General features: G+C 55.3%; 1 protein-coding gene across 2 annotated transcripts in view; it reads right to left on the bottom strand.

Annotated features, from left to right (window-relative positions):
• CELSR1 (cadherin EGF LAG seven-pass G-type receptor 1) overlaps window positions 1–15,173 on the bottom strand; it is a 138,559-nt gene that overhangs the window by 51,049 nt on the left and 72,337 nt on the right. For both annotated transcript variants that reach the window (XM_003783422.3, XM_023509426.1), the window contains exons 3-5: window positions 10,032–10,254; window positions 4,307–4,422; window positions 2,705–2,793 (exon numbers count right to left, since the gene is read on the bottom strand). In XM_003783422.3, coding sequence (XP_003783470.2) covers window positions 2,705–2,793; window positions 4,307–4,422; window positions 10,032–10,254 — 428 coding nt within the window. The remainder of the gene's footprint in view (window positions 1–2,704; window positions 2,794–4,306; window positions 4,423–10,031; window positions 10,255–15,173) is intronic.

Raw genomic sequence — 15,173 nt, 5'->3', positions numbered from 1 at the left:
TTTTTTTTGGTTGCAGCCATCATTGTTGTTTGGTGGGTCCGGGCTGGGGATTCGAACCCGCCACCTTAGGTGTACGTGGCTGGTGCCTTAGCCGGTTAAGCTATAGGTGCCGAGCCCACAGACCATTTTCAAAGCCGGCCCCTCCTTACTGTTCTGGCAGCATCCCCAGCTTCAGGCCACTCACAGCCTGATTTGTCCTGCCCCACCCCAGCCCCAGGCAGCCTCCAGGGACTTCACTGCACCTGGATATGTAAGAGCCACCAGCTCTGGAACAAAAGTCACGCAGAAACAACATACCCTTCCCACAGACAGATGTGCCTAATCTCTGCTAACATTTCCCGTTGTGTGGCCGAGATAAACCTCTAACAGACGCCTAAAGATGTAAGTGAAGGCTGGTTGGCTTCCTCCATAAAATAACCCCAGGCAAGAGAAACAGCCGGGTGCAGGTGAGCTCGTGGTGAGGCCTAATCCCGAGCTGCTGAAAGGACCAGCCCTGGAGTCGGAAGCACTGGATTGCCATAATCCACCTGCCCCGGCTGTCTTGTTACCCTCAGCTCCCGCCTTCTCCAGGACACCCCAGGTGGTGTCCTGCAGTGGTGACTTCACCCCTGAGCCATCTGAAAGGCCATGGTGGCAGGCAGGCCCCTATCAGAGCCAGGGCGGGGAGGGTGGGACAGCCGGGCAGCAGTGTTTACACCAGCGTCCTGGCTTTGTGCCCCTCAACTGTGAACACACGGTTGCTGCTGCCATGAGCAGGAGATTCCACAGCATGGGGGTGCCCTGATGGGGAGACCAATGCTGACATAACCTGCCCCACCCCCATCAAAGAGCTCTCAGCCTGGGATTTGGGTTTCAGACACAGCAGGAAGGAAGCTGCACTGCGCGCTGGTCTCTGCTCCCCTGACAATGGAGCGCCGCCCCAGGGCCCCGTGTGGGGCGCACACACTGGGGAGCATCACACAGTGTTGTCCAGTGCCGGCTGGCTGATTGGAAGGGCCCAGTGTTCAGTGGTGGGCAGAGCCACACGACAGGGCAGAATGTCTTGAAACATGGCAGCCGCCTGCCCCGGGAGCAGCAGCTTGCAAGGGCACTGTCCCTGGGCACTGCTTTCTTTCCGTCTTCCTCCATAGGGTGTGTTCCATGTTGGGACAACAGCCTGGATGTGTTTGGGCCAGAAAACCATGGACTCTGGGCCGGGGAGGACTCAGCCTCTTAAGAGTTCTGCTGCCAGCACACGTCCTGGCCAGCACTGTGGGGACAGAGGTGCACGGGACAGCCCTGCCCTTGGGGGGCTTCCAGTCCCCATCTGGTCACTCACACACCAGGAGGGGGCAGGAAGGACCCATGTGAAGTGCAGGTTATATGGCAAAGAAAAACTAAGGTGGGACCAAAAGAGACGGAAGCCGTTCTCCAGAGCAGCCCAGTGGGATTGAGAGGTCCATGGGACGGCAGCTGGGGAAAAGTGTCTCACAGATTAAGATGACATGGGAAGGAAAAGCCAGGCCATGATCCAACCTGGAGCCTGCAAGGATGTGCAGGGGGATGGGGCCCTTAGGAGCCAGCTGCCCCCAGCTGCTTCTCACAGGGGCCACGGAGGCACAGGCCAGGGGAGGAGCAGGTGGACTCACACTGGCCAGTCACTGCACAAATGGCCATGGGAGGCGTCACATCATGAAAAGACTCCAGTCCTGGGAAGGGGCTGACCACAGCAAGCAGGCCGAGTTCCCTGGCCTGTCTCTTCCTCTTGCCCAGCCCTCGAGTCTCCTCCTTTCCCCCTGGCCATCATCCTCCACCTCCTCAGAGGTGACATCCTTCACAGGCAGCCCAGCCTCTGCCCCAGGAACCCTCTTGTCCCAGAAATTCCGAGGGCTCAGCCCCCAAGGGAACCTCAAGCTCCTCCTGCCCTGCACTGGCACTGACAGGACACAGGACACCAGTCACGGTCACTGAGCCACCTGGAGACAGTGAGACATAAGGGGCAGGCCTAGGAGGCAGAGAGCCTGTGATGCCCAGCAGGGCTGAGGAGTAACCTCAGGCCTGGTGGTGGTAGGGATGCCAGGGGGTGCGAAAGGCAGGCAGGTGGGAGACACTCCCTCCAGAGCAGGACAGGTGATTCCCAGAGAGGAGGGACCCCTGTCTGCTGCTCAAGCTCAGGCCTAGAGGGGCTGTGGTGGGGCTCAGTGGTGGGGATAAGGGCAACATAGACCCTTAGGAGCTTGGCGGCCCTTGGAGCTCCAAGGAAGGAGAAAAGTGGCTTGTAGACTCAGGCACGAAAAGCACAGCAACCCAAAACCCAACAATGCGTTTCCTCAGAAGCCGGTAAACAGCAAAATAAAGCGAAACAAGAAACGCCTACGCCTTCCCAGCGTTTCCTTGGAGAACGGCCCGACTCTCCAGTTACATCCAGGTATAGCGGACAATCTTGGCTCTGAAGTTGTGTCTGAATGGCCTGGAATTTTAGCCGCCAGTAATGGCCCTGGCCAAGGCCCTTCAGAAGAATAAGCTCTTTCTGTGCCCCCCCCCACCGTGGGAATATCCCCTCCCCCGGGGGGGGGGGGCTGGGGTGTGTCTTCATGGACCCTCCACAACAGCAGGACTCCAAAATCACTTTTCCCGATAGCACACTTTCAAAGATTTCCGAGTATAAATGTCTCAGTTCAGAACAGCTGCTGCCAGGGCAGCGCCGCAGCCGCCAGGGTCCTACCTTGTTGTAGTACTGCACCTGCACAGAGTGCCACCGCCCGTCACTCACGCCCCCGGGGACCTGCGGCGCCACAGTCGTCGTCGTCTCACCTGCACAGAGGGAGGGAGACCGAGAGAGCAGGGGCTGAGGGCCTGCTGGAGACCCCTGGTCCCGGGGGGTGTCCAGAGACCTGGCTTTATCCTCCTGCCCTCCCCTCAGCACCCCAGGGGCCCCCAGTACTCCATCTGTCTTTTCTGATTACAAAAATAATTCTCATTCATGTTTTTAAAATATGAATCGGTAAGTGTAGAGAAGGCAGACGGTGTGTGAGTGGGGCGAGGGCTCCCTGACGCTGTCTCGGGGCCTTTCCCCTTTGCCTACACGACACCTCAGCTCAGACTAAACTGTCCATGTGGATTCGGGACTTTGCCTTTTTGGTCACCTAATAACATATTGTAAGTTCTGCCCCACTTTTTTTTGAGACATGATCTCAAGCTGTCTACTTGGGTAGAGTGCCATGGCATCACAGCTCACAGCAAACTCCTGGGCTTAAGTGATTCTCTTGCCTCACTCAGCCTTCCAAGTAGCTGGCACTGCAGGTGCCCACCACAATGTCTGGCTATTTTTTTTTTGCTGCAGCTGTCATTGTTGTTTTAGCTGGCCTGGGCCAGGTTCGACCCTGCCAGCCTCAGTGTACGTGGCCGGCGCCCTAACCACTGAGCTACAGGCGTCGCCTGTCCCACATTCTTAACAACTATTTAACCACATAACACAACCCTTCGTGAGGTCACAGAAAGGATGTCTCTGTCCCAGGGCACTGTGTCACATTCACCCCTAGAGCTCTTGCTCCGGGGGTTGGGGAGCTGGGAGTCCCCACCCTAGGATTCTGGCTGAAACACTGCCGGGACAGCAGGGCTGGGAGGATGGGGAAAGGAGCTTCGTGGACACAGGGTGACAGGGTCCCATCAGGGCACCTATGGGCTGGCTGGTGTCATTGGTGCTCTATTTCTCTATTCCATACAAATGACAAAGACACTACCTCTACTGTCACACATAAGCAAATCAGCAGGGCCAGGGCTCTAGGGCCACAAGGACCTCTGAGCCAACCTGGTGACTTTCCAGGCAGAGGAAAAGCAGGTAGGGTGATGCCTGTGGCTCAAAGGAGTAGGGCGCCGACCCCATATACCGGAGGTGGTGGGTTCAAACCCAGCCCCGGCCAAAAACTGCAAAAAAAAAAGAAGAGAGCAGGAGAAGCAGGTATAATTCACCCCTAAAAATCACTGGTGCCAGAAACCAGACACCCCCACTAGCAGTCTGGAGAGATGCTCTTTCTTTCCCAACAACTAGGATAAAATCTTTAATGGCTTTTCCAGTATTTTTAATCTAGAGATGTGCCACACTTATTTATTTAATGATTCCTCTCTTTTTAAAAATATGAGCTATATCTTGCATATGTTCAACATTATACACAACAGCTACACAGCAATGGACATCTCTGGATTGCTCCTACGGGCCGGTTCCTAGAGGCAGAATTATGGAAGGGAGCACGGCATGGATGCGGAGGCTCTGCTCAGGACTAGGGCGGCCGTGACCAGCAAGGCACCACCTCCCAGGAGGCCCCACCTGCGGAGAAGGTGAGCTGCAGCTGCTCCTCCACGATCTCCAGGGCAATGAAGTCGTGCTTCTCATTGAAGCGGCCATTGTAGAGCAGCAAGGCGTCCCTCTCTCGGGTGGCAAACCTGCGGGCCAAGCAGAAGAGCGTCACATGGGAAGAGCCGAGGCTCCAAGGCTGCCCAGGAGCAACAGGCCCCGCCAGGGGAGGGCACACATGCAGGCTACGGTGCTGGGAAGGCCTTTATGCCGGGCACTCGTCCTTCCCGTCAAACCTGAACACATTAATGTTCTTTTCTGGAAGATGCAAGGCAGAATCGAGGGGGAAATCTGGTGACCACGGGCTGGAGAACGTGACACTCTATTTGCATAATGTTCTAGAAGTGTGATAGCAGCCAACACACCATTTACCCAAGTCTTTGAACACATTTGTTGCTAGAAATAGATTTCCCAGATGTGCCAGGGGCAGGGGATGTGGCACCTTCCCACCCAGGGATGCTGCTGAAGGAGCTCAGGGCCTGCCCCCGGCCCCACCACGCTCCGGCCGCACCTAAGACCCAGGCCCTCTGCACCTACTGCCCCTTCTGCCAGAAGCAGCCGTCCCTGCTGGCTCTGCAGAGCTCTGAGGGGCCAGCCCAAGTGTGTCTTCTCCAACTCATCTTATCCAAGCCGGCCCCATCGGTCCATCACAAACAAAAGTTTATTTCTGAAATTATTCTCCTTTTTTACTTGTTTGTAAGAATGAGGGACTCTCATTTACTGCCGCAGCCCACAGCCGAAATAGCCTGGTCTGCACCAGCAATCCATGACGATGTGGAGAGTGAGTGAGTGAGCGGATGAGGCAAGAAAGAACGAACGGATCCTGAAACCAGCAGAGCCGTCAGAACTTCACACACTCCAAGAGTAAAGAACCACTTACATGGAGGGATAATCCTTCAGAAATGCTCCCACCCCCGTGGTCCTCTAACAGTCCCACTGAATCACCCCAACACCCCTTGTCACCCCTGATGCAGAGGACTCGGCACTCCCCTGCGTGCACTCAGGACTCGCCCCTGAGGACGGGCTGTCTCTACTGTCAGAGGTTAAGTGGCAGGGATTCCTTCTTTCGACTGAAGGTTGGTTTATCCATTTTCCTGTAGCAAGAGTCTGAACCAGCCTCGAGCACCTGCTCTGAGTCTTTCTACTGAGTAAATGTGACATTGGCAGCTCCCTTATGGACCCTGGGTCCCCTCTATTTAGAAAGCCACTGAGAACTGGTGATAAGCACCGAAGGAAAAATACCTGGCTTGGCGCCCACCACATACACAGAGGCTGGTGGGTTGGAACCCGCCCGGCCAGCTAAAACCACGACAACTGCAAGAAAAAAATAGCCAGGCGTTATGGTGGGTACCTGTAGTCCCAGCTGCTTGGGAGGCTGAGGCAAGAGAATCGCTTAAGCCCAAGAGTCTGAAGTTGCGGTGAGCTGTGATGCCACGGCACTCTCCCCAGGGCGACATAGTGAGACTCTGTCTCAAAAAAAAAAAAATCTGCACCACAAACTAGACCTATTAGGTCTAGGTCTGCTCATGGAGCGAGCAGAAGGGACCAACTCAAGGCCAGGCTGGTTCCCCAGATGCAGGCAGGTCGGCCGCCCTAACCTTTGTTAGGTTTCACTTTTGTACATTTCTCTTTGCACCGAGGTGGAAACTGGTCCTTGGTGTTGTGACCAGTCGTCCTGTGCTGTTGACCCCTGGCAAGTACTTCATCCAGAGACAGGGAAATAAAGACAGGACGGAGGCTGAGGGAGGATGGAAACCACGTGAGAGTGCAAAAGGAGGAAGAGCTAGAAAACAGAAACCAGAGCTGGGCAGGGTGGGGCGCAGGGGATGCAGGAGAACAAAGAATGTTGGGGGGACGTGAGAGGCAGCTGGGAACGGAGCCCACAGCCCACTGGGGAGCCCCAGCACTTGGCAAACAGAAACCAGAAAGAGGAGACAGGCCTCAAAGAAACCACCTGAACAGAAGCAGCTTGGCCCACGCCCCACCTGGCTCTCAAGGCGCCACGTTCCTGGCAGGAGAGGCCACCACGGGCCCCAAAGTGCAAAAGTTCTGGAAGATTTGGGACGCCTTTTTATGATTTTGCTTTTAAAGTCACTCCCCACAAAACACTCACTGATTTACCTCGCACCTTGATTTCTCAGCCGCCGCCTGTCCTGGGGAAGGGAAGTCATCCACAAATCACTGTCGGGTGTGATAATCTCTTGTACACTAATCCGACAGGCGAGTGGCCTGACGTTACTGCCTCAGACATTTAGCTAAACACCAAACAGAGCAGAGTCGGGGCACCAGAGCCTGGGGAGGGCCGAGGGCCGAGGGGCCCAGAAACAGGGCTGGGGAGAGGGAACAAGCTCTAACACTGGACAGTCAGGAAATCACAGTTAACACCAGGGAAGAGAATTGTAATGTTCTCGACACAAATGAGAAATGTTTGAGGCGATGGCTATTCTGCCTCCCTGATGTAATTGTTACACGTTGTATGTAAGTATTGTAAAATATGTACAACTATTGAGCGGCGCCTGTGGCTCAGTGAGTAGGGCACTAGCCCCATATACAGAGCGTGGCAGGTTCAAACCCGGCCCCGGCCAAACTGCAACAAAAAAATAGCCGGGAGTTGTGGCGGGTGCCTGTAGTCCCAGCTACTTGGGAGGCTGAGGCAAGAGAATCACTTAAGCCCAAGAGCTGGAAGTTGCTGTGAGCTGTGCGACGCTACTATGACACTCTACCGAAGGCGAGAAAGTGAGACTCTGTCTCAAAAAAAAAAGCACAACTATTATATATCAATGAAAAAAACTAAAAAATATACATATTTTTCACTTTCTCTGTGTGTGTGGAGCCAGCAGACTTCCCTTGCTGGCCTCTGGCTCCAGGACTTCTGGACCCCTCTTAGGCCAGCTTCCCGTGGGTAACCCTCCTGCAGTTTATTAAACTGCCAGAGGTCAGTGCCATGCACGTGACTGAGGGCTGCTGCCCACGCCAGGTGACCATGACTATATACGTACCCAAGTCACGTGCCCAGCTCACACTTGTCACATGTCACGACATGTTTGCAGAAGGAAGACACAGTGTGTTTGATCTGGGGGGCAGACACCCACAGAAGGCCTGTGGCCAACACCAAGCCACATGGGACACAGCCACATGTTTCTGAGGCCTGTCCAGAGAGCAATGCCCCAGGGCCTGCCTGTGTCAGGCCAGTGCTTGACTGTGCTATGAGGTGACACTGATCCTTTTGCAAAAGGAAGGGGGGGCAGGAGGGCGGGACAGCAACCACCAGCTGCCAGGCACTGCTGCTCAGGATGCCCCTGGGGGAGGGACCCTCCTTAACCCATTTATAGGATGTGAGGCACAGAGAGGGGAAGTCACTTGCCCACGGTCAGAGGATCAGAAAGTGGCGGAGCCATGGTCAAGGGACAGAATGAAATGGGCAAACCCTGGACACAACAGGTGTCCAAATGGTCAGACTTCAAACAACAGCCAGGAGGCTGAACTGGGCTGGGCCTATGTCTCCCAAGTGCCCTGCTTTCTAGGGGCCCAGCAAGATGCCCTGCCCTCAAGGTCAGAAGTAAAGTGAAGGGCCCAGCCTGCACCTGAGATCAGCAAATGGGAGCCACTCAGCATTTCATTAAAGTCTGTCTTGAAAGTAAAAACTCAGCAGGATGGACAGACCCTGGGAAGCGCCTGCCCTCTGGGAGAGTAAGCCGATGGACAGACCCTGGGAAGTGCCTGCCCTCTGGGAGAGTAAGCCTTGAGCAGCTGGGGGTGGGGGCAGGGGGACACCGCACTAGCCTTGTGATTGGGCAAGTTCCACAACCTCTCTGTACTTCTATTTCCCCACCTGTAAGACAGGGACAGGGCAGTGCCTACTCACGGGGTCTTGTGAGAAGGGTGCTGGTGCCTCAGCCACCAGCCGGGCACAGAAAGCTGCTCAAGATGACCACCACTGTCCCTGCTGCCCACTGTGGGCAGGGCAGGCTCGGGATAGTCACCTGAGACCAGAGTCCAACAGAATATGCTCCTCAGAGGAGGCCTCACCCGGGGCTGGCGGGGACAGAGCCAGGGCCTGTCTCAGTACACCCCCAACAGAATGCCCTGTATACCCACTTCTGCAGCTCAATCCACTCCCAAGAGCCTTTCCCCTGGAAGAGCTGGAGAGCCCCACTGACATCTGGGGCCACAGCCTTATCTCAGGGTAGTGTCCTAAGGAGCCTCAGGCTAGTGTGGGTGGAGGCGGCAATGGAGACCTGGACCTCCACATGGTGACAACAGTCACGGCTGGCCGTGAGCCAGAGCAGGAGAACAGGAGGCAGGTCTCCCAGGTATGTATCTGTCTTGGAGACTTGGGCACAATCACATCCTTTGATGGGCAGGAACACTAGGATCAGGGAGTGTGGCACTCTAGTGGGGATCAGAGCCACAATGTGGAAAATCTGTGGATGACCCAGCCACACAGGTCAGACCCCTGCCAATGCCTGAGCCTTTGTGGGGCCGTCAGGGCAGACAGGACCTGGAGCTTGCAACTGGGGATATCAGGGTCTCAGATGTTCCAAGCAACGGGCAGCAGCAAGCCATCCGGCTGGTGCTGGGATACAGTGTCCCTGGCTGGGGTGAGGGAGGGTTCAAGGACACAGGTGGGGTCAGGTGGATGGGCAGTGGGAGGCCAGGAGAGAATGTTCCAGGTGAAAAAAACACCTGTGCTAAAAAAAAAAAAGAAAAAGAAAAAGAAAAAAACACCTGTGCTGAGCCCAAAGGCAGGTCCAGGGCAGAGAACAGCAGGGGGTCAATGCAGCCACCTCACCAAGGCCAAGGTACAGCAAGTGGGAGGGGTCAGAAGGGTTCAGGCACAAGGCTTGCTGAGAATCTGTGTCTCCCCCGGCGTGCAGCCCTGGCAGGACAGTAGACAGGGGTGCAGCAGAATTGGACAAGACCAGATGAGTCCAGCCTGGTCACCCAGATGTCACTCAGGTGAGCGACATCGGCAGCTGCAGCTAGGTGGCAAGGGCTGGGCTGGATGTGGGAGGTAGGATGAGGGAACAGCTAGGAGACAGTGCTGCTGCCTTGGGCCCCTCTGCAGGGAGGGCCTGAGTGGTGGGTGGGGTCCCTCTTGGACCTGCAGAGCATGTAGCTCTTGGGACTTCCGTGGGGAGACACCCTTGAGCCTAAAAGTGCAGTTTAAATGTTCCTGCAGAATAAACTTTTGTGGTTTTCTGGGGGCACAATCAAAGCATTTAATTAAATCTAAATTCTCTTGGGAAAAAAGGGGCAAAAATAAAACAACAAGCACTGCCCACTGTAAGCCGAGTCCTCAGGTTGGATGAGGAGCGGTCAGGGGTCAGGCAGCTCTTGGTCACACGCTGGGAGGAGGCTGGATTCCTGAGACACTGGCCCCTTTTCCCTTCACCTCTGGCCACCTGGATATCAGAGGTGCCTACATGGTGGCAGGAGAGCAGGACCAGAAAGGCCGGGCCGCTCCCTGCCCCAGGGGCCTGAACTCAGGAGGGCCACACTCGCCTTAGAGCTCTGCGGCCACTGTCTGATAGTTCAGGATCATTTTGGCACGAGGGCTCTGCCTTTTCAATGTGCACGGAATGGCACAAATGGAGGCAGCCCAGTGACCATCAAGGGCCCACCACCGAATGCACCCATGTTGTCACCTGGAGTGCGAGAGGTACGATCACCTGAGGACACACAGGACGAGACTTACGTGAGTGAGAGGGTGAAGTGGAAACGCTGCCGCAGGCCCCGGAAGGTGACAAAGGACTGTGGCGGGAAGCTCCTGGTGGTGACCTCACAGTAGGGCCGCTCGTACTCGCCAGGGGGGCACACGCAGTGGAAGCCGCCGATGAGCAGGTTCACGCAGGTCCCCCCGTTCTTGCACACACCGTTGGCACAGCGGCCAGAGCGGGCATTCACCTCGCAGTGCTCTCCTGGGGGACGGGAGGAAGAGGTGAGGGAGGAAGAGGCAGCGGCCCTGCCGGGATGGGACACACAGGCCCCACAGAACTGACTGCTGGAAGAAAACATACTCTAGGCCAGAGGCCTCGGACATCGATCCAAACCCTCCAGCTCCTGGGGCCTCTAAAGACCATGTCGGTAGACCTACCGTTCGATCCTGCAATTCCTTTACTAGGTATATACCCAGATGATCAAAAATTATTTTACAACAAAGACATTTGCACCAGAATGTTTATTGCAGCCCAATTCATAATAGCTAAGACATGGAAACAACCCAAGTGCCCATTGACCCATGAATGGATTAATAAATTGTGATATATGTACACTATGGAATACTATGCAGCCATAAAAAAGATGGAGACTTCACATCTTTTATGTTTACCTGGATGGAGCAGGAACATATTCTTCTTAGTAAAGGATCTCAAGAATGGAAAAAATGTATCCAATGTACTTAATACTACTATGAAATCAATATATAACCACCTACACGCTCATATGAATGGCAAAACATAACTATAGTCCAGAAAGTAGAAGGGAAGAGGAGAGAGGGGGATGGGAGGGGGGATATGGGAAGCGGGAGAGTATTTGGTGAGACCTCACCTAATGTGCATGATGCAATGGTACATTCCAAAACTATTAAGAAATAAGTATAATGTGATGGATGTGTTACTTAGTTCAATGTAAGCATTTCACATTGTATATCAACGCAGTACACTAAACCCCATAAATGCATCAGTGTATAAAGTTATGATTTAATAAAAAATAATAATAATAGAAACAAAGACCATGTTGGGGAGCAGGGCCATGGTTTTCGCCTACTGGTTTCCTTACCAGGGCACCCAGCTCCTGGGTGAGCCCTGAGGATTCCAAAGTCCTGGGGCTTCCAAAGGTCTTTCTGGGAGGTGTCCCAGGGGTGTGCTGGGACACTGAGCCTGCTGGGTCCCCTGTACTCCAGGGACAAAGAGACTGTGGCAAGGAGCCCCATCAGCAGCCAGTCCCATTCTGAACACCTGGTGGTATAAGCTGGACTCTCTTTCCAGGGAGACCCCTGGAAACAGGAAAAGGGCTGCCTCATCCCTGCCTGAGGCCGCTCAACACGTCAGCGCCTGGTCTGAGACCCAGGCACACATCCACAGCACGAGGCTAAGGACCCCTCCCCTGCAGCCCCTGCCCTGCCCACCCCCTCCTGCCCTCACGCAGGCCTCTCTTCCCATCCCACCAATGCCAGGCACCAACATGGTTTTAGCCTTGCCTGTCTCTTCCCAGCCCATGGGGCCCTGAAGGGCTGGTGCCACCACGCTCTGACATCTTCCCGGAAGGTTAATCCCTCCTGGGACCAGAGGTTCCAGGGAGCTGACAACCTGCCCTGCGGGTCCCATTGTTCACCAACAGGAAGGCCAAACTCAGCTCCCGCTGCTGCGGGACTGGCTGCTGCCTTCAGCACAGGCACGTGCAGGCATCCTGTGAGAGGCTTCTGTGCAGAGCGGGGAGGCCAAGGGATTCAGACCACCACTGCCACGTGAGATGGGGCACGATTTGGATACCAACTCAGACAGACAGATCGAAAACACATTTACATGACGTCTCCGTTGGGCCGCCACAGACTGGGTGGCCTATGCAACGGACGTTTCTTTCTCATGGTTCTGGAGGCTGGAAGCCCAAAACCAAGGTTTGTTTCTGGTGAGCGCCCTGCCTGCTCCCACCGTCCTCATGCGGCAGAGACACGTCCCTCTCCCTATTCTTACGGGACTCTTCTCCCACTGGGGCCCCACTCTCATGCCCTCCCATTCTAAGCACAATCACGTTGGAGGTTAAGGCTTCAACACATCCATTTTGGGGAACACAAGTCAGCTTATAGTAGACATGTAAGAGACAGCTGGGAATTTAAAAAGACTGGATAGTGAACATTACACTTTATTATTGACATTTTAAAATAAAAAAGAAATCATATGCTGTTGAGGGTGCGTACTGAAGTGTACTTCAAAGTCCCCAGGACTGAGGCTCTGGGGTGTGGGTTGTTGCTGGCTCACAGCAGAGACCCTACACTCAGTCATCTCTCTCCCTGAAACATCCCTCCCACCCTGGAGGTGCCCCATCCACAGTTCCGTGACCTTGAGGGGCAGCTCCCAGCCAGGACTGGTCAGTGTGGACACACAAGGCCACCTCTGGGGTGGGCTGAGGCCTTGTCACAAGGTTTGGCTGCCTGACTCCCCCGGTGCTCTGCCAGATCCCTCACTGACCCCAGACCTGAGGCCAAGTCTGATTCTCAGAGAGCCAACCGCAGACGGATGCTGACTTCAGTGACTCAATCCCCGAGTAATTTAAGGAAATCCTTTCAAGCATCCAGAGGAACCTGCCGGGAGAGAGCCAGCCAAGCCAGCCAAGTTAGGGAAGAGGTGAAATTGACTTGAAATTAGCACAACAATCACTAGAAACAAGGTAACCCTGGTGCCCTCTCATCTTCACCTAGGGAACTCCTACTAACCTAAGGAGACTCCAGCCTGAGCCCTCCCCACACCAAGGAGGGCTGGCTTACTGTCACTTGCTGGTTTTCACAAGCATGCAGGGGGCCAACCCGCCAGCCCTCTGGCTGTAGGCACCCAGAGCTGCCCTCCAGGGCAGGCCAGCGGGGGCCTTCACCTGGCAAAGCTTTCCAACCCGCTCAGGGTTAAGGCCAAAGGAAGCTGCTCAGGGAGCAGCCTCAGCCTCATCCCTGCTCCCCACTCCCCACTTCTGGGAAAGGGGCCTGAGCTCCCCGACAGGGCTGGGCTGGGCTGCACGGCCCTGCAGTGGGCTGTGTGTATGCACTGGCACACGTGGCTTGCACACTTGCTGGCATAATGCTCATAACCTCCACACACACTCACAATCTCCCACATACCTACACACACTCCTGCTCACATGCTCATACCCTCACACATGAACTCACATGCCCCTCACGTGCAGCTGCACAGCCTCAGTCACACGAGTGTGTACCTGCACACTCACACTCACGCCTGGGGGTCTGGGCTCCCAGCCTCCCCGCGGTGGGCGGCCTGCAGCCCCCCAGGTTCTGTGCACCAACGTGAGGCGCTGAAGTGTTTCTTCTCCTCCTTCAGACACTGCAAATTCTCTCCCTCCCTCAGACTCTTCAAATTCTCTCGTTTCTACTTTAACAATATGTGACATTTGGGAGTGTTTGCCTTCTGAGTTACAGCAGCATATTCTAAATAACAGCCACCGTGAGAGGCAGGAGTGCTTGCCAAACCCCACGGCAAACAAAGGGGCCCCCTCTGCCTGTTCCAGAAACTTGAGGCCCCGGGCGCCATCCGTGTTCCAACCCACCCCCTCCAGTAAGCCACCTGGCCACAAGCCACACCCTGCCGGTCCTGCCTTCCCTCGCACTGGACAGCTGGAGCCTGCAGTCCTCTCATCCCAGTGCCAGAGGGTCCCTTCCCCCCTCACATTTGGGATTTCCTCGGGGAAAGGAAGGATCTTCGTCTATATCTGGATTATATTTGCATTTGTGGCCCCACACTCCCTCTTCTGAATTTGGTTTTCAGCAGCTCCGGGGCTCTGATAGCACTCAGGTTGTCCCCCTCCCCCCAAGGAAGGACTCATCCTTCTCATGGGGGGTGGGGGGGTGGGGGGCACATATAAGGGACCCACAGTCGCCTCCAGAGCCCCAGTGTCCCACAGGAAGGCGTGATGGGTACACGCACGGGTGTCTCTCCTCTACTTAAAAGGTCTTGCTAGCATAAATATTTTGAAAATAAAGCTGAATCTCCATGAAGTTGGGGTTTGGTTTCCTAAGGTTGAGGTGGTATTTTCTCTGTTTTCATTGCACAAACTGGTGACTTAAAACAGCCAACGTTTACTCACAGTCTGGAGGTCAGAAGCCTGAGATCAAGGTGTGGGCAGGCCCTGCTCCCCCTGGCTCTGAGGTGGGTCCTTCCTGCCCTCTGCTGCTGACGGCTCCCTGCATTCCTGGGCTTGTAGCCGTATCACTCCAGCCTCTGCCTCTGTCCCATGTGGCCACTTTCCCGCAGAGCATCAAACCACCCTCTCCTTTCTCTCGTGAAGACACGAATCATTGGCTTCAGGGTCCACTCTGAACCTAGGGTGAGCTAATTTACCCCAGGAAAGACTCCATCTCCAAATGAGGTCATGTTCCAAGGTTCTGTGTGGATAGGAATTTTGGGGGGCCAATACTCAGCCCTCTGGGTCTGTCCTAGAAGTATAATCTTGATACACTTTCGCTTCTGCAAACACAGTGCCCTGAGACAGCAGCACCAGGCACTGCCCACCCCATTGCACGGACACCTCTGCCCCGCCATAACTCACCAGGCTCTGCTTCTCTGCTGTCCTCTCAGGCTTGGCCTCGGCCGACTCCTTCCCAACCTGGCCAGCAGGATGTGGCAGGCCAGTCCTCCCACTGCTCCTCTGTTCTCTCCAGCTCCGCCCCCACTTCCCTCTCTCACGCCCAGTCTCTGGGCCCCCTCTGGGACAGGGTCTCATTTTCTGTCTAAGGAAGCAGCCCTGGAACCATGCCCTCCCTGCTTGCCCCCCTCAACCCTGTGCCTGTCACCTCCCAGAGCTCTGGGCCCCTCCTCTATGCTGCCAGGTCCAGCTACCACCTACTCGACCACAGGCCTCCTCGAGGACCCTGCGCCCACCCCAACCACCTCACCTGACACCAGTGCTGGTATTGTCCCGTGTCAGTCTCACTGGCTAGAATCCCATAAAGATGGCACCATCCCCAATAGTGGTGCCCAACAGTGACCGTCCTCCAGAAGTGGGGTCCTCTCTCCTTGTGTCTGCATCTGGCTTTCTAGTGCCCGGAGGCTGCCCCATGTCCCCTCACCATAGCTGTCCTCTCTCTCAGGCACTCCCTCTCTGGAAGCTCAGCCCA

Source organism: Otolemur garnettii, unplaced genomic scaffold, assembly GCF_000181295.1.
Source record: "Otolemur garnettii isolate 467f Iridium unplaced genomic scaffold, OtoGar3 scaffold00007, whole genome shotgun sequence".
Classification (NCBI taxonomy): Eukaryota; Metazoa; Chordata; class Mammalia; order Primates; family Galagidae; genus Otolemur; species Otolemur garnettii.
Note: the sequence above shows the minus strand (reverse complement) of the source record. Positions and strands in the feature narration are given on the sequence as shown.